This window comes from Oryctolagus cuniculus, chromosome 13 (assembly GCF_964237555.1).
Source record: "Oryctolagus cuniculus chromosome 13, mOryCun1.1, whole genome shotgun sequence".
NCBI lineage: Eukaryota > Metazoa > Chordata > Mammalia > Lagomorpha > Leporidae > Oryctolagus > Oryctolagus cuniculus.
This window is the reverse complement of record NC_091444.1, coordinates 90,066,427-90,090,935: the sequence shown is the minus strand read 5'-3', so window position 1 is coordinate 90,090,935 and position 24,509 is coordinate 90,066,427. Positions and strand designations below refer to the sequence as shown.

The 24,509-nt window shown below is 47.4% G+C and overlaps 1 protein-coding gene across 2 annotated transcripts in view; it reads right to left on the bottom strand.

The window, feature by feature from the left end:
* Window positions 1-264: 264 nt before the first annotated feature.
* The window catches only part of RAB4A (RAB4A, member RAS oncogene family), a 42,157-nt gene continuing 17,912 nt past the window's right edge, over window positions 265-24,509 (bottom strand). Inside the window, exons 2-8 of one of the 2 annotated variants that reach the window (XM_008250840.4) lie at window positions 12,931-13,011; window positions 10,924-11,038; window positions 8,576-8,638; window positions 7,279-7,433; window positions 5,918-6,013; window positions 2,402-2,538; window positions 265-1,944 (exon numbers count right to left, since the gene is read on the bottom strand). In XM_008250840.4, coding sequence (XP_008249062.1) covers window positions 2,423-2,538; window positions 5,918-6,013; window positions 7,279-7,433; window positions 8,576-8,638; window positions 10,924-11,038; window positions 12,931-13,011 — 626 coding nt within the window. In that variant the 3' untranslated portion in view covers window positions 265-1,944; window positions 2,402-2,422. The remainder of the gene's footprint in view (window positions 1,945-2,401; window positions 2,539-5,917; window positions 6,014-7,278; window positions 7,434-8,575; window positions 8,639-10,923; window positions 11,039-12,930; window positions 13,012-24,509) is intronic. The other variant, XM_051838166.2, reaches the window with a different exon arrangement.

Below are 24,509 nucleotides of genomic sequence, written 5' to 3'. Positions count from 1 at the left end.
ATTCCCAAACTGTCATAGTCTCATTTTCATTTAAATGTTGGACTGTAAGAGAATAAATTACAATCTTAGAGAACTGAATGGACTTCGTAATCCTTTTCTAGGAAGACTGAAAGCTACTTTCCTGGCAATGATCTGCGTGAAGGCGTTCCTGGAAACTCAAGTTATAGGAAATGCGCGCACACTCATTACCAGACGGACCCACAGCAATCATCTCCCCCTTCCTTTCCCCTCAAAGGAGAAGCCTGTATTAAGATTCACCATGGCTTGGTTCTCCAGCAACTTTTATTGGTCAAAAGATGTGGAATGACATATGGTATCTGTGGCTTCATTAACAGGCTCACTTTTAAAACAACTTTACATTTATCCTAAAATTCCTGCCTTTGAAGAGACCAGTCTGTTAGAATGCACATGCTCCTATCCCATGCAAAAAAGCTGTTCAAAAATGAGCAGCCTGCAAACTATCACGAATGCGACAGCAAATGAAACACCCTTCTGGCGAGGTCCAGCGAGTAGCTCAGTCCGAGAATTGGCTTCAGATTCCGTTTTCAAAATAAAATATTCAAGGCACAAAGAAAGCAAAACTTAAAAGACCTAATACAGATATACACTGATATTTTTATCCAGGTTATTTCCCAGTCTGTATGTGTCTCTGTGCTCTGTCTGTTGAGTTAAAATAACGCAAAACGCAGGAGGCAGCTTGTAACTAATAGTTCATTAACCGGATCAGCCTGCAGCTAACATGTCACAGTGGAGAACACACAGAAGTGAAGTATGCTTAGCCTTGCAGACTTAAATAATACTGTGCTTTAACTTTAAAGAAGGGTTCCATTAAACAGTTTCTGCATTGGCATTTTAAAATACAAGAACAAATCTTTGTAATACAATATATATTATACTTCAGTACACCTTGTGTGATTAAAAACCTGTCAACCTGGTAACTAGAGTAAGGCATTTTAAGTATTCGGCAAAAGCTTTTATAAAGAAATTTCCTGATGAGTGTTATCCTTTTAATATTATGGAGATACAGTGGAGTTTCTTTAAAATGAACACAAAACAGTAAAAGATCTGAAAAAGAAGCAAGTGATGGCATTATGCTGAATTCCAAAAAAAACCATGGCAGCGAATAACGTGTTTTCCAGCAGGGAGACTAGAGAGACTGGCACACTGGCAGGTGGCTCCCGTTTGCTCTACTGCAGGGGTTGGAACTTGTTGCTTAGGAGGTTTGGTTGACAGAACAGAATCCTTAGTGCGTATATGCCAGATACAACTCCTGGGTTGCTCTGGAGAAGATGCATGCTTTAAAATCAACAGACAGCTACCAAGCGTCAGGGTCATCTACGATCCCTGGTTTTCATTCTGTTTCAGGATTTGAGTGATTGACTACCGACCTAGTGTTTCAAGTGTGGATCATGTAAACCGTGTAGAATGTGGCAAGCAGAATTCAACAGGAACGCCCTGGCTGTCAACGCCAGTCTTTGACTATCAGGTCATAAATAGGACCAACTGTGCGATACAACCGACACGATGAGAAAAGCACACCTCACAATAAACCAATTTAGTTCCCATGATTAAAAAAAAATATTAAACTGCATTTAGTGCAACATTCTGTCATATCATAGATCAGGTACATGCTGTGGAGAGGTACTGGGCTGGAGTATATACAGCACCCAGCCACGTTTTAAACTAAAGGTGAAAGGGAAAACATGGAACATAGGATGTTTACATGTATGTATACATCTAGTGGTGGTGTCCATTGAATGAGACTTGTCCTACGGTTTGCTGTGCCGTGTCTACTAGCTTGCATAACACCCCAAATTATTTTCCCCACAAAGATCTACTTCTGTGTAGAGTAGAAAAAGACAGTGGTAAAAAAAAACACAAAAAAAACCACTTCAGATTCTTCAAGCTTCAACAACTGTGTCCCGAACACCACAGTATGAGCACCTGAAAAATATTAACAGCAACTCAGAAATATGTGCCGTAATTATGGATGTAAAAGCGAACACAACTTGAAGTCTAGAAGAGAGTGAGGGAATAATTCAAGTCTCCTTTAATTCCCACCTGAGCCTGGCAGCCAATGTCAGCTATAAATAACAAGCCCAGCGTGGCCAATGTGGAAACGGAGGCGGCTTTACAAAGTGAAGTGGAAGCACCTGCCACTTTTATAAATGAGGTTTCTATTTTGGCAAAAGGCACATTTAGTGCGACCTCTGTGAATCCCGGAATGCAGCCTCAGCACCGTGCAGCCGGCCCACCTGCCCAGCCTGCCCTGGCCCTCTCTGTGAACAAGGGTATAAGACTTCCTATGGCGCGAGGTCCTCCAGCCGGAACACTGTGGGATCTCTCGCTTGTGGGACCACCTTTCCTTTGGGATGGCGGCTTCCCTGGAGGTGACACTCACCGCTGTGCTCTGCTGTGGCTCCTAACAGCCACACTCCTGGGCACTTGGGGCCTGGGCGCGCCGCGGGGACCTCAGCTGTCTCAAGGCAGCATCTCCATACTGGATACCTGAGCCCATTCTTTCTGGGTCCAGCTCACCTGAGGATCAAGCAAATTTTCTTTTAGAAAAAACAAAACAAACCACAACTGCTATGTTTCTGTGACTCTCAAAATATACTAAGTGGGAAAAAGCAAAGTGCAGACTCCTGTGTGTCACTATTTTGAATGCAGGGAAAAAATACATATGCATCCGTTTATCTGTGCAGGTGTTAAATACCTCAAGGAGGACAGATAACTAATGATGGCTGCATAAAGGGAGCGTGGGACACAGAGATGACTTCGCACTGCACTCTCTTCTGTCCTTGATTAGGAAACCTGAGTATATGATGTAAACACAAATAAATCAACCTGGGGGCCAGCATCCTGGTGCACAATGCCTACTATGTCAGTGTGCCATACTGGAATGCTGTTTGGAGTCCCAGCTGCTCTGCTTCTGGTCCAGCTCCCTGCTAATATGCCTGGAATATGCAGCAGAGGATGGCTCAAGTACATGGGCCCCTGCCACCCATGTGGGAGACCCATCTGGACCTCTGGGCTCCTGTCTTAGCCTGGACTAGTCTGGCTGTTGCAGTCATTTGGGGAGTGAACCAGTAGATGGAAGACGTATGGCTCTGCCTTTCAAATAAGTAAATCTGTAAGAAAATTAATTTCAAGTCAGAGCCAGCATTTTTCATTTATAAGGGTGGTGAAAACACAAGTATGATCATATACCCGGTGGACAAGATGCAGAGGTGTACTATGCACTAAACAGCAGGGAGAGAAAACAGCAGTGTTTGAACCATATAAACTACCAATTTAAAAAATAAAAACAGAAGGGTATCATTGGGGCCAGCGTGGCTCAGGTTAAGAGGCTGCCGACTCTACTGGCATTTCACACTGGAGTGCTGGTTCAAGTCCCAGCTGCTCCACTTCCAACCCAGCTTCCCGCTAATGTGCTTGGGAAGGCAGCAGAAGATGTTCCAAGTACTTGGACCCCTGCCACCCACGTGGGACACCTGGCTCTTGGAGTTGCTGGCTCTTGGCTCTGGCCTGGTCCAGACCAGGCTGTTGAAGCCATTTGGGGATTCAGTCAGCGGATGGAAGATCCTGCCCTGTTTCTGTCTCTGGTGCTCTGCCTTTCAAATAAATCATTTTCTGAAAGGTACTGCTGGAGATTTGGCTGCCCAAACCCATGCAGACATTGAAGCCTCAAAGTCTCACGCTGAGGGTTAGTGGATTAATAGTGGATGACAGGTGCGGGACTGATCCAACTATGGTGTCTGCAGTGATGGGATTGGAGCCAGCTGACGGACTTATGACGGCTTTGTAAGGAGGGCGCACACACACAGGGTGTAGATGGAGAGCGTGCTCCTCCAAGTCTCTCTGCTTCCTGGGTCACCATGCGCTCGCCCCTCCGCCATGCTCTGGCCTCACCAGACGCCTGCCCAGTGGGGCCACCTGGCCTTGGGAGCCCACGGACTGTGAGGCAAAGCCAGCCTCCTTACTTCCTCGGCCACTCCCCTGGGGCATTTCAGCTGAGGGAACAAATAGCTACCTAATATGACAGCCTGCTATTTCTCTATCTAGATCTCATTCTGATCTGGATGATCTCAGAGGAAGTCTATCCTGACTTTCAGATGCGCCAAGCCATCCTGCTGCATTCACGTCGCAGTATTAAGAGTGCCAAGGTCACTTAAGTAAAATCCACTTCTCACCTGTGTCCGGGGCCCGGGCAGCCTCCCTCTCTTTCAGGCAAAACCAACTTTATGTGCTCGGATGCCTGCTTCTCCTCTGGCCTGGCGCTTTCCCTCGGCCCAGTGACGCCCGTGTGACAGCCAGAAGTCCTCCTGGGCTCCTCCTCTTCCTCTGCCCCCTCAACCTGAAAATCAGCTGTCCTGTGTCCTGTCCTGCCATTTGGCACGGCTCACACGGCGCTCCTGCTCTGTAAGCCTTAGCTTCCACTAGAGCGCTTCACCTCTGCTTCCACAGCTGTTACCCATTTACTCAGCCTTCTTTCACCAAGGTTATCCGAAAACGCCTTCCAGCTTGGTCTCCCCTCTAGCCTAGCCTCAACATGTCCACCTGCACACACCTTAGGCAACACCTGGTCCGCACATCCCGGTGATGCTAGCGCACAGCCAGAGTGCAGAATCAGTGACTGACAACAGAAAGGTCCAGCGGCCTGGCTCTTGCCTTTCTTCAACCTTCTTTCTGGCCAGTCCTTCCTCCTCAGACTCTTGGCTGCCTCACTCGTGTTTACTGATTTAGTGTTACTATTATTATTTTGAGAAGCAGAGAAAGACTGCATAAACAGAGAAAGAGAACAAGTGACCACCCTCACCACCCTCCGGATCATCCCATCAGCAAACCAGGGACTCCATCTGGGTCTCCCATTGGGTAGAAGGGACCTACCTGAACCGTCACCTGCTGCTTCTCAGGGTGTGCCTTTGCAGGAGGCTCGAATCAGGAACAGAGGTGGGACCCAGGCACTCTGGTATGGATGCAGGTGTCCCAATGCTGGACCAAATACCTGCCCCTTTTCCTTATATTTTGAAACAGTGAGCTCAATGATCACCTCCCTTTGGAAGCACTCCCTGATACCACCTCCCCTTCTTTGTGTTTCCCTAAAATTCTAAGCATCTCTCAATTACTGCATTAACCTCATAATATTATAATTATCTTTTGATTGTCTCCAGTGAAAGGCAGTATGTTCCAGTGAAAGGCAGTGTGTTCAGTGCCAAGAGTTGTGATTTAGTCAGTTTTATATCCCAGCACCTGACAGAGCGGTTGAGATACCTGGGTCCATATCACAGTACTGAGATTCCAGCCCTGCCTCTGGCCCTGACTGCAGCTTCCTGTTAACACAGAGCCAGGGAGGCCACGGTGATGGCTCAGCTAACTGGGTTTCTGCCACCCCTATGGGGGACTTGCATTGAGTTCCTGGCTCCTGGCTCCAGTTCCAGTCCAGCCCTGGCTTTTGGGGAGTGAACCAGTAGACACAAGCTCACTCTCTCTTTCTGCCTCTCAAATAAACAAATCAAAAACAATAACTTAAAAAAAAAAAAAACAAAACAGAAAGAAAATGACTGTGGACTACACAGCTCAAGATGCCCAGACTGTCAACCACAGGCTGTGCTTGGAATTCCCTTGGTGTCACACAGCTGCCACTCTGGCTACCTGCCATGCGCAGTAGGCGCACAGAGCCGGCACGCTGTTCACTCAGTGCATGGAGGGCCTCCCCTTCGTGCTGGGCCCCCGGTCCCTTAGAAACACTGACTGTCCTCCTCCAGGGAACTCAGCCGGTCTGCCCGGCCTCCTTGGACCCCGTCCTGACGAGGGGGAGGCATCACCTGCAAACCCAGCAGTGGCAACTCCGGAGAACATCAAAAGCGGACAGTAACGAGATGCAGGGTAGGTCGTTCATGGAAAGGCTTTTTACCTGACTCAATCTTGTTAAGTATTTTTCGTGCACACTGCACAAAAGCCTCTTCTACATTCTCCCCCGTCAGTGCACTCGTTTCCAGAAACATCAGCTCTAAAATGGACATCAAACAAAGTAAGATATCGTGTGCAGAAGACAATCACCATTTTCAGTCACCACAAGTCCCTTGAGTATCCTCTCAGAACAGCAGGTAAAATATAAGTTATGAACTTATGAATTCACGTATTTGCTGGAAAAGCAAGACCAGCGCAGGTCCACATCTTTTTGTTAGACGTACTCAGGTGAAGAGATGGGCAAGCAGCAGGGCTTCTGCTGTCCAAACGCCACCCGCAGGAAGGAGGTGGGCTGTGGATTTAGGGAGCGGACGGCCCTCCTTCCCCTGATCGCATGTACAGCACCACAAGCCCGAGTGCTGGCAGTGCCTGCGCTTGTTAGGGGCCACCCTGCGGTGGGTCCTTTCACTTGTGCCGAGGTCTTGTAGGAGTGCCAGCCTCTGTGCCACCGTCCCAGCACAAAGTCCTGCCCTGCTGGCGCTCTCGGGCACACCACAGCCCTGCAGCTTCCTGTGTCCTCACCGGTAAAAACGAGCTCGCTTACATCACAGCTAAATCCCTTTGGAGCTTCAACGCTCCAAGCGTCTGTGTCTCTAAAGAGGTCCTTTATGGCTTCTGAGTTTCTCACACAGGTATTTTCTCAGTAGAACACACTATGACCAGGTGGTCCTGGAGTTCACTGAAACATGAGTATCAGAATACTCTTCTAGTTCTTGATAGGTTCTCCAAATTCAAGTTATTTAAAATGTCTGAATTTTACCATTCCGTTATCCATAAGCAACCGTTATTGTTACGTGACATTCTCAAGTATTCTATATGGAAATTCAGAGATGTCTCAAGATCACTTATAATCAATGACCTAAATTTAGTGTAAGTGAAACCAATAAGCCATGTATTTCTTCTATTTCCCTTTCTAGTTATGACTAACATTTTGCCAATTTAGCAAACTATGTAAAAGAGAAAAAAAGGGACATAATCTGGTTAGGGCCTTCAGAAATCATTGCTATAAATTTCACCATAACCCAAGACCTCTCACACTTCAAGGTCCTAGAGACTGAGAAGTCATTACCGAATGCTGGTCATTTGCTTTTACCATTACGGTAACTTTTGTAGGCAGAAGGCAATAAATATACAGGAAATACGTGAAATGCAGTCTAAATGTGCAGTGAAAACAATCAGAAATTCTACATGTCCTAAAGTATTTCCATTTAATCTGGAAATGCAGAGAGATGTCTTAGACTCAAAGAGGTGCACATCACCAAAGCCAGTGCTGGAAAGGCCAGGAGAGGTAAAAGCGTCACTTGCCATTTTCCTGGGCGAACCTGGAGGCTTCCAGGAAGGTGACCTCGCGCTCGGCATCCAGGTCCCTCTTGTTCCCGCACAGGATGATCACGATGCTCTGGCTCGCTAGCATTCTGGCATCTGTTAACCAATTAGTAAGCGCATTGTAGGTTTCTCGGCTGCGTAACATAAGATTGCGAGAATAATACAAGTATTTTATGAAACTAGCAACTCTTTCCAGTCACTCTCACCGCTCACGCCACTCTTCAACATTGCAGAGAAATGGCAACAATCCCTTGATGGTAACTCAGACAACCTGAACGCGCCGGGTAGGTGCCATCTCTCTATCACTTTGACCCGGCACCTTGGGCATCTGCTGGTTTGGTCTGCCCAGTCACGCTGGGAGAGGACACAAGTTCTTCCCTTTGGTTTACAGACACTCACTGAGCACTTAGCATGTGCAAGGCACAGCAAGATTTCATCTCAGCTTGGTAGGGTTGTCCAAAATCACACGGCGGCCAATGGCAAGTCCAGGACTCGACCAGGTCTGTCCCACTCTGCCCGCCTCCCTCAGAGCGTACCGGAGCGGGGAGTGGCTGGGTGACACCATCCCACCCCACAGGTTCCTAACAAAGGGACTCCCAAATGACAGCCTTTAGGTTCCTTGTACTTCGAAGGCAATGCTTGCAAACACAGAGACCAGTGTTGTGGGATGGGATGTCTTCAGGGACAGGAATGCTCTAGCGTCAGCACAGTTGGATGCATAGTGACCAGCCACATGTGGCTTCTGAGGCCAAGGAATGTGGCCAGTGCCACCAGGGAACTGAATAAATTTTCCATTGAATTACCCTACGTGGCTAGCAGCTACCACGTGAGTACTATTATCTAATTTAAACCTCCCCTAAACCCCAGTGGCTCACAAGGCTCTCACCGCCCCATTTTGGACAAGGAAGCTGAGATCCACATAGCTGAAGTGCCTTGCCTGTGGCGTTCACACAGCTGGAGAGTGGCACTGGGACCAGGAGCCAAGCACCCTGAGCCCAAGGCTGAGTCTCCCCTCTCTGTCAGGTCACTTGCGGTGACTGGCCACCCAGACAGCTGCATGCCAAGTGTCCTAGTGTCATGGCACAAAACACCATGAAACAGGAAGCGCAGCTCTCCCTATCCAGCACCTTGCAGACGTGGTGAAGCAGCGGGAGGGGCTGGTCCCAAAGGGAAGGGGCTGGTCCCAAAGGGAAGGGGCTCCCTGGATGCCGGCCACACTGCACGGGGGGAACCTTGCCAGGACCGGCCTCCTCCTGAGGATGGCGGGCGTCATTACCTGGTGATGTCGTAGACCAGCAGAGCCCCGGCCGCGCCTCTGTAGTAGCTCCTCGTCACCGACCTGAAACAATCACACGGTTTCACTTTCAACCAGCTGGGCCTCTCCCGTGGGGGAAAAAGAAAAACAAACCCTACTTCTGTTTTCTAAAACCACAGTTCAAACAGGACCGACTCAGAGAGCCCTGCATGTGCGTGCGAGGAGTTACTCAGTCTGAAATCCTGTCCCAGAAATGACAGGGGTTGGAATGGGGGGCGGGACAAGGAGCACGGTCCAATCAAGGGCCGGCTCTGAGTGGAGGAGGGGGAGGTGCCAGCAGGTGGAAGGCAGCCCCCTCCACCTCTTCCTGGGGTAAGAAGGGAACCCGGCATCCAGTGCCCGTTGCCCTGGGCTCAACTTCATTCCCCTTCCCGTGACTAAAAGAGAACACTGCTTCACCCGCCTCAGTGCCTGCACCCCTCTCTCTCTGCTGGAGTGAAACAAGACCGGCTCTGCCACTTCCCATCTAAAAAAGAAAAAAGCAGAACAGCCTTGCAGCTCCTGTCCACGGTCAGCCCTCCCCACGCCCCGATTTCTCGGGAGTTTTCTTCCCTGCTGCTTCTCCAGCCCAGCCTGATGGGCGCCCAGCTAGGTGCCTCCGAGGAGCGGAAGCCAGTGGGCATTTCTGTGCTCCCAGCCCAGTCCCGGCTCAGTCTGGCTGGGGCCTGGGTTTCCTATTCTACTAACCATTGAGTGAAAAATTTTCTCTGTACCTCAGACTACTTCCGTAAGATCCAGCTGTGGCTCTCTACGTCACACTTGCCATCTGTGAGACACAACTCTCTCTCTCTAGCCCACTCTGGCCCAGGCCTGGGAAGGGGCAGCACCACCTCACCTACCCAGTGTCTAAGGCAAGTCATCCGCACACCTATCTATCTACCCGCCACCCCTGGGTGCCCCTGCACACTCGCCTGTCAGCTGAGTCCTATTTCTCACACTTGACACGGACTGTGTGAAGATCTGTCCCAATCGCACCAGCACCACACACACACACACGGAGAGCCACATGGACAGCCGTGTGCCCACATGCAGACGAGACAGTGTGGGTCAGGGGCTTCTCCCTCCAGACCACCTGGAGAATTTCCTCGGAGGAGGCACAGGTGCTCCAATCCTTTTCTTTTCCCTATCTTTTCACACATTCTTTTTGCTAATTTTGCTTTTGTGTGCCTTGCATTAAACCAATTAATTCAGGAACTATCTTTGCCTCACTCAGTTTGTCGCTCAATAAAAAGATAAAAAGGACTTGCAACTCTTGGAAAAATTATAGTTTTTGAGGCTGAATTTGTCCCCAGGTACTGGGGGAGCTGGACACCCCGCTAGCCCAGCAGGTCAAGCTGAGACCCTGTGTGAACTCAGAGACTGCGCCTCCCACCTTGCATGGTACAAACACTTCAGCTTCTTCGTGGAGCCCAGCGCTTCCTGTCCTGGCCTTTTCTGGGACTCAGTGGTTTGGGTGGGGTTCTGAGAAGGGGATGACGGGATGGCATCTACCACGGTAATCAGTGCTTCCAGAGGCAGCTGGTGGTTAAAGACCGGGACAGTGTTTGTGAAGCATTTAATATTATCCAATGTGGCTTGGATGAACCGTTTGCAGTGGGGGTGAGTTTCACCCCTCTGAATCTTGAAACTATGCTATCTGCTCTATTTTGTCTCAGTGTGTCTGTGCAAAAAACAACCAAAACATGAATCGATTTTCTTGGTTTACTGACTGCAGAACAGGAAGCCGTGGCCTCATCGTGCAGTGAGCCGAAGTCCTCATTCTAGACGTGCGTCACGCCTGTAGCACAGCAAAAGAGAGGCTGTCTTGTGGGATGGGTATCAACCATGGGACTACGTCTGGCTAATAAACAAACAGAATTGTCACAAGAGGTTTCAGAAAGAGTCCTCTGTGGAAGGGAATGCAGACAATAGCCTGAGCTGCTGCCTTGCCTCGCCTGTCATCGAAGAGCACTCTACACAATGCAGAGCACCACGTCCTCCCGAGGGTGGTCTGCCTTTGAGCCACCAGGCAGTCACTCGGAGATTCTGCTGCACTCCTCAGCAAACCAGTGCTGCACAGAGCTCAGCTGAATTCCCGCTGTCTCGTCTGCGACAGCTTCCAGAAGGGACATTTCTGAAATCAATGTGAGAGAGTGTGTGGGTGTGTGTGCGTGTGCACACACGTGCACGTGGCGGGGAGGGGCTGTGCAGTGTGGGAGGGGGCAGAGAAGAGGGTATCGGTGGGGTGAGACCCCATACACTGAGAGAAAATAATTAGTGATTTAAAATCCAATTTTCAAGTATTTTTATTAAATTAGAGAAACAGCTACCTGAATCGTTCTTGTCCTGCAGTATCCCATATCTGTAACTTTACATATTTACCACCAACATTTATTATCTTTGAACCAAATTCCACTCCTATTGTATGATTTGAGTCATCTTTGACTAAAAAAGAAAAACAAAGACAGTGATATTTAACTTTAGAGCATTAACATTAACAGGCTTAAGGATTTATATAAGTAACAATGAAATCACTGGAAAATGGAATTTACGACAGCCGTTCCTTTCTCCAGCTGTCGGCAGGCAAGACGCATTCATGGTTTAAACAGAGCACACGCAGTCCCTAACCTCAGACTCTTTAAACACATCACACCTCAAAGCCTCGGCCTGGAAGTGGCCGTGCCACGTCCAGACCCAACTGTTACCGTTAGGGAACTCACCGACGCCCACTGCCCTGTCAGTGGACTCTAAGCCCACTGACAGGCAGGGCATTTGGCAAATAATGGGGTGATGACGGTTTCAACTATCTGAATAGATAATATTCCAAAGCAATAAAACATAAACGGAAGGAAAAGTACTGAAGCCTACAAGGAAACACGATAGATACCAAGATTATGAGAAAAGAAGGAAAGAAATGAAGGCCCCAAACTCTCCAAACAGACCCCCAAAACACCACCCTGTGCATCTACAGGTGCTGAGTTTTCGTGCTGTAGGACAACGGTCTGTGTGGGAGACAGGCAGGGTAAGGGTTTCATGGAGCCCCACTGGCATGCACTGTCTCTGAGAGTCTCCTGTGATGGTGGCGGGATAAGCTACGCTCACACCACAGCTACTGACTAGTTGGCATTTTATACCTACAGAATACAATGGAATTGTCCTGGGAATGGGGCTGCCCTTGGCAATCGTACGCTGCTTCCTGAGGTGTGGGAGACCCAATGGTATGCAGACTGTCAGTCTGTCTCACACACAGCTGGCAGAGAACCCGCTAGAATAAGCTACCAGGCAACACCTGTGGCGAAAGGGGCATCCTCATTACGACACGGCCATGAGAAATGAAGTGCCGCCTCTCACGCCACCATGGGTGGGGAGGATTCAGGGGAGGATACTCCAGAGGAGGCCCCTCCAGGGGAGGCCGAGGTGGACAGACTGCCCCCCCAAGTCTGGTCCCTGGCCTAATTTCCTCTGGGCATTTTCAGAGCCGCTACAATGCAAAGTCCTGGTATACTTGGAAAGAAAGGTGGACTGGCTGGTGCACGGTGCCTGCTGAATTTGGGAGGACGGGTTCTGTGACTAACACAGGCTCGGTCCCTGTCATTCAGCGGACGCACCAACAAGCTCTCGGTTGATAAGGGGAGCAGCAGAATAAACTACACAAACTTCACCTCTTGACTCACCGCTTGAGCTATTTCCCGCACTTGCTTCAGATGTGCCTTGCTAAGTCATACTAATTCTGCTTTTCAGTCTTCACCCAATGGCCACTACACTCCACAATTCTTTCCATTATGTAGCAGCACTGGTTATTTGAAGGGCCTTTCAAACCTGCAGTCTTTGTACAATCTTCCCAGGGTGCCCTTACCCAGACGGTGCTCACAAATGACCAAAGACTGGCTCTGTGGTCAAGATGGCGCCAATTACCAGGGGACAAGCTCCTTTCCACCTGCCTCCTGGCTTGTGAAACAGACCCCATGACAGTAACCACCTTAACCATAGGACGAGGACGCGGTGTGGACCAAATGCTGTTACTTGATCCACTCTGGACTCTACGGTTCCTCTGGCCGTGCTATCAGGCCTCTGCTGTCCTCAACATCACTTTAACTCTTAGCATCTGAAAAATGTATGGTAGGAGTAACCACGAATTGGGTCGCTATTAAATTGAAATGCTAACTTAAGAAAAACTCACATTACCAAAAGTTTCAACACGTAACCTGTGACATTTAAGAGTACTTTTAAACAATGAGTTTTCTTTCCTGAAAAAAATTCCCAAGTTTTATTCTAAACAAATCTGAGTGAGACTCTCAGAAGACATGCGCAGAGCACCAGCTGTGGATATCACTTACATTTTTTTTCAATGAACTGATGAAGTAAGCAAGATTTGCCAGTTCCCGCGTTTCCAATAACCAAGAACTTAAACAAAAAATCTGAAAGACAAAAGAGACCATGAGAAACTTCAAAATGGGTACTATGAATTTATCCTTAGACCATTATCATAAAATAAATGGAATCTTAGTTGTTGAAACGATTAAGAGATAACCGAACACTTGTAATGGTGACAATACGCATGCTGACTTACCTTCTCATAGTTAAGCTTTTTTTGATGTTTGGCTTATTGTTAATTCAGTGGTTTCCAAATTATGCTCTTGGGACAACTTCTTTTGAAGTTGAAAGGATGATAACTACTTTTGTAATGAATGAAACTGCATCTTTGGTAGCCATTATTTACAGCAATATCCACACTTGGTTGCAAGCAAAAATAGCCTAAAATTTAAAGTGAAATTCCTGTATAAAGGATAAGGCAGGTAGAGAAGTCCATCTCCCCCTCTCTCTTTTTTTAAAGTGGGGGGAGTAGGTTTTTGGCCTAATGACTAAGACTCTGGTTAAGATGCCTGCATTCTGGGGCTGGCGTTGTGTCATAGCAGGTAAATCAGCCACCGCTGCGCCAGCATCCCATATGGGCAGTGGTTCGAGACCCGGCTGCTCCAGCTCTGATCCAGTTCCCTACTAATGCACCTGGGAAAGCAGAAAAGATGGTCCAAGTCCTTGGGCCTCTGCACCCACGTAGGAGACCTGGATGAAGCTCCTGGAACCAGCAGATGGAAGATCTGTCTCTGTGTCTCCCTCTCTCTCTTTCTGTAACTCTTTCAAATAAATAAATCTTAGAAAACAAAAAATAAAAAACAAAAAAACAAGATGCCTGCATCCCACATCTGAGTGCCTGGGTTTAATATCTAGCCCCAACTCCCAACCCCAGCTCAGCCACTAACTGTGCTCCTGCTACCCATGTGGGAGACTGGCTTGCCTTCCTGGCTCCTATCTCTGGCCCTGGTCCAGCCTTGGCCATGGGTTGGCATTTGGGAAGCGAAAAAAAAAAAAAAACCAAAAACAAAAACAATGAAATGTTAATATTTGTGTAATTTTGCTTCCTGTGCTCCATTCACAACTAGGGGGAAGAGCAGAGCAGCTTAAGTCCCGTCTGGGTCAGCATTTCAAACCTGTGTGCTTCAGCGTAGAGAAAAACTCGCCATTTCTCCTTTACACACAGTTGTATGATACAGAAATAAAGGATTCCCCAACCTGAGCTTGCTAATGAGCATGATGTAGCTTCATGGCAGCCCCATACTGTGCCTGGTGATTCACTTTGCTTTTTCTGTTAATAAAGAGCTTTGTCTGTGCTTGGCCCAGAAGCTCAGGAGTTCAAGGGCAGTACATCAACTCCCTCTCCCTCTCACCAGAATGCCGACCCTCCCGTCCTGACCCCTCACTGTAACCTCCACGCTGCCTGACTCACTCACGGCCAGCAAGGCCCCTCTCTCTATTACTGATTCCCTCGCTTGCACCTCTGAAATGGCCACTACATTCTTTTTCTAGCTCAGACCAAGCGCTCTCTGATCCTGGCTACCTTCCCCAAATTAAGGTCGAATAGTCGGTCTGTTTCTTTGCTGGATGCTTGGCCTAGCTCAGTCATCTGTTTCTTTTTTTTTATTTTTTATTTTATAATATTTATTTATGTGAAAAGCAGAGTTACAGAGAGGCAGAGACAGATGTAGAGAGAGAAAGAGAGGTCTTCCACCCACTGTTTTACTCCCCAAATGGCCACAACAGCCACAGCTGGACCAATCTGAAGCCAGGAGCCAAGGACTTGGGCCATACTCCACTGCTTTCCCAGGCCATAGTACAGAGCGCGACTGGAAGTAGAGCAGCTGGGACTTGAACTGGCGCCCTTATGAGATGCCAGCACTGCAGGTGGCAGCTTTACCGGCTAAGTCACAGCACCAGACCCCAGTCATCTGTTTCTTAAGAATGTCATACTGAACCTTAAAAAGGAAGGACATTCTGGATGAACTCTGAAGGCATTCTGCTGAATTAATACGGTCACAAAAGGACAAATATTTATGATTCCATTTATATATTATATGAAGATTGCCTAGTAGTCGGACCTACAGAGACAAATGCTAGTTAGTTGCTAGGAACAAGGAAGAGGGTAGCAAAGAATTCTTATTTAATAGGCTGGAGTGACAGTTTGGAAAGATGAAAAAGTTACAGAGATGTTTTTGGTTATGTCCAACAATGTGAATGTATTTAATACTGTGGAACTGTACACATAAAATGTAAAGTTTATGATATGCATATTCTTCACAGTATACAAATAACAAACAAAGCAAGCCAGTAATAATCATTTTCACTGAATAGCTTTTATAACCCAAGGAACAGAAGAGAAGGCAGCTAAGGTTGCCAAGCTATAAAGAATATTGGAATTTCTCAATCCTGTTCAATATTTTCTTCTATTAAAAAAAACACACAACATACCATATAAGTTATAAACAGAGATAAGAGAATCAGGTAAAAAATTGGCAATAATATGCAGGCACCAGTAGATCATAAGGGAGGCAAAAACCATTATGAATAACAAAGATTCAAATGCTTCTATACACAGGTACACAGAGGACTGTGTTTTACGAGTCCATGTAATCCTGCACTTGATCTCATGTAGCTAAGCATGGACGCTGGTTTAACGCCGGCCCATCCTATTTCTTGGTATAGCAGTTTTGCTTGAGTGCACTCTGCTGCAGTAATTGCTCTCCACATTGCACCACAGCCTCAGCTGATCACAGGGTAACGTCAACTGAACCACAACTTGAGGGTAAAAGAAAGGAGAGATGTGTAGTTCCCACTTGTAGAAATACTTATGTTCTCCAACAGCTGCTTCACGCTGAATCTTGTCACTCAAAAATTCAGAATTTATAAATAAATAGAGAGCCTTTTTTTTTTTAAATCTTCGGGGTCAAGTCCCTAGAACTGTTGGATAAAATATATCATACTTTCTAAAATGCGCAGCTAAACTTTTTTTTTTTTTTTTTGACAGGCAGAGTGGACAGTGAGAGAGAGAGAGAGAGAGAGAAAAAGGTCTTCCTTTGCCATTGGTTCACCCTCCAATGGCGCGCTGCGGCCGGCGCACCACGCTGATCCAAAGCCAGGAGCCAGGTGCTTCTCCTGGTCTCCCATGGGGTGCAGGGCCCAAGCACTTGGGCCATCCTCCACTGCACTCCCTGGCCACAGCAGAGAGCTGGCCTCGAAGAGGGGCAACCAGGACAGAATCCGGCGCCCCAACCGGGACTAGAACCCGGTGTGCCGGCGCCGCAAGGCGGAGGATTAGCCTAGTGAGCCGCGGCGCCGGCCTACGCAGCTAAACTTTTAAGAACAATCTCCTGATGTCTGGAACTGCAGAAGAGGTAAAAACTGGCAGCAGGGACTCTGGGTGGGAGGCTGCCAGTCTCTGACTGCAGACACATGGGCTTGATCAAGAGGCTTGTGCTGATGTGGAGGATAATGTGGAGAAAGTTAGACAGCTGGGACTACACCTGATTTTGGTTTCTCAGCAGAACGGGAAAAGCAACTGTCCTTTGGCCGGCGCCGCGGCTCACTAGGCTAATCCTCCGCCTAGCGGCGCCGGCACACCGGGTTCTAGTCCCGGTCGGGGCGCCGGATTCTGTCCCGGTTGCCCCTCTTCCAGGCCAGCCCTCTGCTGTGGCCCGGGAGTGCAGTGGAGGATGGCCCAGGTGCTTGGGCCCTGCACCCCATGGGAGACCAGGAAAAGCACCTGGCTCCTGGCTCCTGCCATCGGATCGGTGCGGTGCGCCGGCCGCAGCGCGCCGGCCGCGGCGGCCATTGGAGGGTGAACCAACGGCAAAGGAAGACCTTTCTCTCTCTCTCTCTCTCTCACTGTCCACTCTGCCTGTCAAAAAAAAAAAAAAAAAAAAAAAAAAAAAAGCAACTGTCCTTTGAAAGTTGATTATGGGCAGGTACCACAGGTGAGCTTGGAATTCAAATTTAAATAACCACATGAACATGAACACCAACTTAAGGAACTAACAACTATGAAGATGGCTCTAGGAAGTGGTATCATCGGGATGCATGGAAGAAGTAAATGCAGATCCTCTGGAGTGACATATCTCCAGCCCAAGATACACAGGATTCCTCACTAAACCTCCTCTGGAGATGAGTTTGTAACATAAAATCACAAACAATCAAGGCAACAATCCACTGGGGGTGAACCCGTCACCACAGACTGCACATTAGCCCTTGAAGAACTGCTGAAAGAACAGCCTGATAAAGTATCTTCAAGATGTTCAGTCCCATAATAAAGGAACCCAATCCTTTCAACAAGATTGGGTGCCTTGAAAGAATGGATAGATTCTAGAGCCCAGCAGCCGGCACTGTGGCACAGCAGGTTGAGCTGCTGCCTGTGATGCCAGCACCTCATAAGAGCGCCTGCTGAGTCTGGGCCACTCCACTTGCGATCGATCTCCCTGCCTGCGTGTCCAGGAAAGCAGCAGACCCTACCACCCACGTGGGAGACCTGGATGGAGTTCCAGGCTCTTGGCTTCAGCATGGCCCTATCTGGCTGTTCTGGCCATCTGAGCAGTGAACTAGTGGATGGAAGATCCTCTCTCTCTTCAACTCTGCATTTCAAATAAATAAATAAATCTTAAAAAAGGAAAAAAATCCGTCATTAAAATTAAATACTGAGGCCGGTGCTGTGGCTCAACAGGCTAATCCTCTACCTTGTGGCGCCGGCACACCGGGTTCTAGTCCCGGTCGGGGCACTGGATTCTGTCCCAGTTGCCCCTCTTCGAGGCCAGCTCTCTGCTGTGGCCAGGGAGTGCAGTGGAGGATGGCCCAAGTGCTTGGGCCCTGCACCCCATGGGAGACCAGGAGAAGCACCTGGCTCCTGCCTTTGGATCAGCGTGGTGCGCTGGCCGTGGCGGCCATTGGAGGGTGAACCAACCAACGGCAAAGGAAGACCTTTCTCTCTCTCTCTCTCTCTCACTGTCCACTCTGCCTGAAAAAAAAAAAAAAAAAATTTAAATACCGAATGCATAGGTTAAAGAGCAAAATGGAGACAACTGAAGACAGAATTAGTAAACCAGAACAGAAAGGGGAAGAAACCACCAGGCGGCAGTAGAGAGCACAGTGAGAGAACATGAAAAGAGAAATTTGAGACGTGGAGGAATGAAAGAAATGGTGTCACAGGCATTGTGGAATTAAAAACACTTAGAGAATAAAGGTAAGAAAGCCACTATTAAAAGAAACAATGGCTGAGAGTTTTACAGAATTGAAATCAAAGGATTTTATAGAATTGAAATTAAAGTATAACTTCGAACCATGAAAAAAAGAGATAAAAATTTACACACAGATACGTAAGAGAACAAAACCTGTAAAAGTAATTAGGAAAAAGGGAAAATTCCTATGGATAAACCAAGTGTCTTGACTCCAAAGGTCAGGCGGTAACAGGGTACTTTATCTTCACAGAGCTGGGGGTGGGGACCGCACAAAGCTAACCTGGCTAATGTGAAATCTGATACACAAAAAATGATCCTGAAAGCCAAAGTGAACTTCAGCCTCCAGGGACACAAAGTGCTTTTCCCTATTTCTCTAAGTGTCACTAACACCCCTGGACATCAAGGTCACATAAAAGAAACCCAAGATCACTCTGAAAGGTAGAGAGAAGGCAGATGAGCCAGGGGCTTTGGCATCTGAGAATGGACATGACGGTGAGGTCCCAGGGTTTTCATTTAGCCTTATTTACCCCAGACTTGCAGCAGAACCAGCTGATAACCCAAAAATGACAATGCATCCAGAAAAAGTCCCAGGAAAAGCCATGGGACCAGGTGATGGACAGGTGCACGAGAAAACACTTTTACACAATAACCACTCTACTCTAGCTAAGCACAGCAGCAAAAGCTGCGGTCTGAACACACCATGCCAGAGAAGCCGAGTGGGAAACCCTCATTTCCCACGCACACCAACACCCCACAGAGGGGGGAGTCACAGAAGACCAAGTAGGGAGCTGGAACCTTCATCCCTGCTTGCTCCTGTCCCTGTCACAGCGCCAGTGGAGACCACGAGGGAAAGACCAGAACATTCTCATCTCCACCCAGCAGCAACAAGAAGCTACCCTCTTGTGTGTCAATGTGGACCCCTACCTCTAGCTGGCAGTGATGAGGCCGTGCCCGAGAGAGGAAGCCAGTAAATAAAGATCTAAGGTCTCATGGCCAGCACTGTGGCACAGCAGATGAAGCCGCCGCCTGCAATACTAGTTTTCCATATATACAGTTTCCACTCCAACCCACTTTCAATTCAGCTCCTTGATAATGGCTTAGGAAAAGCAGCTGAAGATGGCCCAAGTGCTTGGGCCCCTGCCATCCATGTGGGAGACCTGGAAGAAGCTCCTGGCTTTGGCATGGCCCAGTCCTGGCTGCTGCAGCCATCTGGGGAGTGAACTGGTGGATGGAAGGTCTCCATCTCTTTTTTTTTTCTCTCTCTCTCTAACTCAGGCTTTCAAATAAAAAATAAATCTTTTTTTTTTTTTTTTTAATCTAAGGCTCAGGGCTGGCACTGTGGCATAGTATGTTAAGCCCCCACCTGCGGTGCCAGTACTCCATATGGACATGGGTTCGTGTCCTGGCTGCCACTCTTCTGATCCAGCACTCTGCTATAGCCTGGGAAAGCAGTAGAAGACGGCTCAAGTCTTTTGCCCCTTGTACCGCATGGGAGACCCGGAAGAAGCTCCTGGCCCCTGGCTTTGGATTGGCGTAACTCTGGCCATTGTGGCCATTTGGGGGAATGAACCAGTGGATGGAAGACCTCTCTCTGTCTCTCCCCCTCTCTCTCTCTGTAACTCTGCCTCTCAAATAAACAATCATTAAATATCTATATATATACATATATATATATGGCCTTACAGCATAATACAAAATGCTAGATTTCATTTGAAGATCCTTTGTCATAACAAGAATTAAAAATATCTCAAACAGAATTGACAAAGATATTAAGATTCTAATACCATGTTGACAGAAATGCTTGAATTACCTGAGAAATATTTTAAAGCAATTATCATATACTTCAACAAACTATATGAATATGCTTGAAATACATGAAAAACTGGAATCTTCAGTGAAGAAACAAACTCTCAGCAAAGAAATGAGATATAAAGAACCACATGGACATATTAGAACTGAAAAATAAAATAACCAAAAAGAATGCTCACTGGATGGGCTTGAAGGCAGAATGGAAGGGGTAAAAGAAAATATAAATCTACAGATCTGAAACACTGAGTGAAGTCCAAACAGGATAAACCCACAGAAATCCACCATAATTAACCTTCTGAAAGCTACCGACAAAGAAAGAACAAATCCTGAAAGCAGCCGCAGGGAGATGGCATCCTATGCATATGGGACAAGCAATCCAAAGGATAACAGATCTCTCGTTAGAAACCATGGTGGCCAGAAGGGAATGACACAGCATTGTCGACACAGTATCCTATCCTGTGTAAATCCAGGGTAAGTCAGGCATTCCCAGATTAAGAAAACAAAGGACAGAATTTATCACCAACAGATCTATCTTAGAAGAACAGCTACAGGAAGTTCTTTAAGCATAAAGAAAATGCCTAGAGAGAGGAGAGTCTCTTCAACAAATGGTGTTAGGAAGAATGGATTTCCACATGCAGAAGTTTGAAACAAGACCTCCACCTTAACGCTGTATACAAAAATTCAACTCACAATGGATCAAGGATCTAAAGTTAATACCTGAAACAATCAAATTACTGGAGGAAAACAGAAGAAACGCTGCAAGTCATTGGCGTAGGCAAAGACTTCTTGGATAAAATCCCAGAAGCACAGGCAATAAAAGCAAAATTAGACAAATGGAATTACATCAAGCTAAGAAGCTTCTACACACAAAGGAGACAAGTAACAGAGTAAAGAGGAAACTGACAGAATGGGAGAACATACCTGCAAACTTTGCATCCAATAAAGAATAACCAGAATAACAAAATGGAACTGGAGACCCAGAAATACAGATATCACAGTTTTCTCATTTGTGGAAATTAATATGCAGCAAGAGTATAAAAATTGTGTGGATGTCCTATCACTGAGTACTTAGTTATAAATGCTGCTTCCTAAATCATACCATGTACACGACAATCTACTCTTCTTTCCTCATGCTATGATCATTGTCATCAGCCCTTATTCTGTAACATTAACAAGAAAAACAGTGCATATGCATAAAATGTCTACATTTGAAGTGATTGTGGCAAAATGTTAAAAAAAATTGTAGGGGCTGGCACTGTGGCTTAGCAGGTAAAGCAGCTAGCTACCTGCAGTGCCAGCATCACATATGGGCACTGGTTCAAGTCCAGGCCGCTCCACTTCCAATCTAGCTCCCTGCTAATGGGCCTGGGAAAGCAGTAGAAGATGGCCCAAGTCCTTAGGCCCCTGCACCCACATGAGAGATCTGGAAGAAGCTCCTGGCTCCTGGCTTCAGCCTGGCCCATTCCTGGCCATTGCAGCCATCTGTGGAGTGACCCAGTGGATGAAAGATCTGTCTCTCTCCCTTTTTTTTTTTTTTAACTTTGACTTTCAAATAAACAAATCTTCAAAAAGAAAAAAAGAAAGTGGAAAGAGCAAACATGAGTCAAAGGAAGGCAAGACTGGCTATTTTCATATTACTATCAGATAAGATGGACTTTAGAGCAAAGAAAATGACCACAGAAAGGACCATAAGAGGGTAAATACATTAGGAAGATGTAGGAATCCTTAACATGCATACACCAAAAACTGACCTGAAAGGCAAACCTACAGTCACAGCTGAAGGCTTCAGCATTCAGTAAGACGCTAACTGCAGTAAACTGGCAGGTTCTTTATAAAACTAAACACTTAACTACCACAGGACCCGGCAGTTATACTCCTAGGCATCTGTCCCACAGAAACAAAGACAGGGTCACGTAAAGCCTTACAGTGAATAGTGATGGCAGCTTTATTCCTAATAGTAAAAAGCTAGAAACAACCCAGATGTTGTGTAACAGGTGAATGGTTAACCAAACTGTGGTCCCTGCAGGCCAGGGAACACTAGCACTCAGCCAACAGAAAGGACTTAACTGTTAATACGCAATTCCTAGATGACTCTCCAGTTACATGTAGCCAAAGAAACCAATCCCACAGCACTGCAACCGAAAGATTCCATTAATTTAACAATTTTTTAAAAGATTTATTTATTTATTGAAAGTCAGAGTTATACAGAGAGAGAAGGAGAGGCAGAGAGAGAAAGGTCTTTTGTCCGCTGGTTCACTCTCCAAATGGCCGCAACGGCTGGAGCTGCGCCAATCTGAAGCCAGGAGCTTCTTCCAGGTCTCCCACGTGGGTGCAGCAGCCCAAGGACTTGGGCCATCTTCTCATGTTCTCCCAGGCCATCGCAGAGAGCTGGATTGGAAGTAGAGCAGCCGAGACTCAAACCGGCACCTGTATGGGATGCAGGCACCGCAGGCAGCAGCTTTACCAGCTACACCACAGTGCCAACCCCTGCATTTCTTCTTAAAACTGGGAATGCACGTTCACTGATCTTAAAGTAGAGGTTAAAAACAAATAAAATGGGTGACATTATCAGACAATGACTCTAGGTCCCCAGACGGAGGGAACCACCAAGGGACACGCTTCAGGAAGGAAACGGCCGCAGAGAAGCCCAGGTGTCCTGCAGGTTGCTTTCTGTCTGTGTCTGACAGACAGAACCAAACCACGACGGGCAGTGAGTTACTCTCTAGGTGACAAGACTCCATGCTCAGTGCTCTGGGTTTCACACCAATAATTCTGGCTGTTCCGTTCCCTGCTGGTTTACAGTGGTGATGATCCCACGCCGTGTGTGGGATCCCACACAGACGGTGGTAGAATCTGCACAGGCCTAAAGGCTGGTTCTCAGAATCTGTGGTTTTCTTTCTTCTGTTTCCTTACCTGCAGGTGGACTACATCACACACCATGGACAGTATATGCTGTAAAAGCCACGTGTATGGTGCTTAACAACTACAGAGAGGCCAGACAGGCGCAGGGCAACAGCCATAGTACAGAGTAATTAATGAAGGGAAAAATCTCTAAGTAGACTGTATAAGATAACTAAATGTGAACTAATTAAACAATTATGCCTACTTTAATTAGATTTGGTGTTTATTATAAACAGTCATTGATAAGGGTCCTCTACCCATCCCCACCCCCGCGATGAATTAAACTTGAAGGCAGGGGGACAACCACATCCCAAAATAGAAAATATAGAATGGATGCACTCTACTAATGTGCTTTTAACTTTTCATATGAGAAATGAGAAACGTTTAATTCAATGAGCTACCAGGAAAGGTACCAAGTAACTAGAAATCAGTCTTAGACAAGCATCATCCATTCAGGAGCGCAGAAAGAATACAGCTCAGGACAAAGTGGTCTCTCAACACTGAAATGGTGGCCACGAGGCCCGGGATGAATTCTCCAGGAGAAACACCACCAAGAATCGACTTGTTTGGCATTCACTTCAAGCAGCTTCCATCTCCTAATTTCCCAGGCCGCAGCAGATTAGAAGCCTGTGCCGAAGCAGGCCAGTGAGCTCCAGGCCAGGGGCAGCTGCGGACAGCGGGAGACAACCAGAAAGCCATCAGAACAGCACAGTGCATCTTGTTCAGCGATCGGTAGTGACAGCCTTGAGCCATGGACAAAGTTCAGCCACATTCAATAGACAAGACGTCCTCTTCCTAGCTTTTCCCCCCTAAGCAATGGTGTTGCTTTTGAGACTTGCAACTCTCAGAAAGGAAGCGAGGAGGGATGGCCCCGAGTGCGGGGTTCATGTCAGAGTCTCCTTCTGGCTGGTGTCATCAGAGTTTGGGTGGAATCTGGAGCCATCTGGGAAGGATTCCTTGGCTTCCAGCTTAGGGTTGTGATACTAGGAACTGTGATAAGAGACAGTGATGGTTCTGAGGAGGAGCAGAGTTTGAGGCAAAATAATGAGCTGCAGGTTCAGCGTGAACATGGTGGAGATCCTGGGTAGCAGCTCTCGTAAGGCTGAGTGTGGAGAGAGGAGTTACGTACCAAGGCTGCAGAGCGTCCACTGCTCTAGCCATCAGCAGCCCTGATGGAACCGATGTCGCCTGATGATGCGGAAATCCTGACTACAGTGGGTGGAAGAGAAGAAGCGAGACACTCCAGATAAAAAGTACTGACAGCGCTTCCACGCAGCTTGATTGTGATGGGAAGAGCAGGGGCAGTGAAGAGAGTGCCTGGGGTGGAGGACCCGCTGCCAGGAAGCCAGCAGTGGAAATGGAGGGAAGAGGAGATGATGGGTGAGGGAAGCGTCTGCAACTTTAGGGATGGGGTCCAAGACAGAAGGAGGGCTTAGTCTTGGGAAGAGCAACCCCCTTCCTCTGAGACCACAGGAGAAAGGTTGGGGATGTGCGTGGAGGCAGGTGAGCCTGCGGGCTGGAGAAAGGAGGGGAGGACAGAAGTCCCCTTATCATGACAGTATTTCTTTGTCTGCTGGTGGTCACCTACTGGGGCCGAGGAAATGGGCATAAGGAGATGCATGAGGGTTTAAAACAGCTGATATGGACAA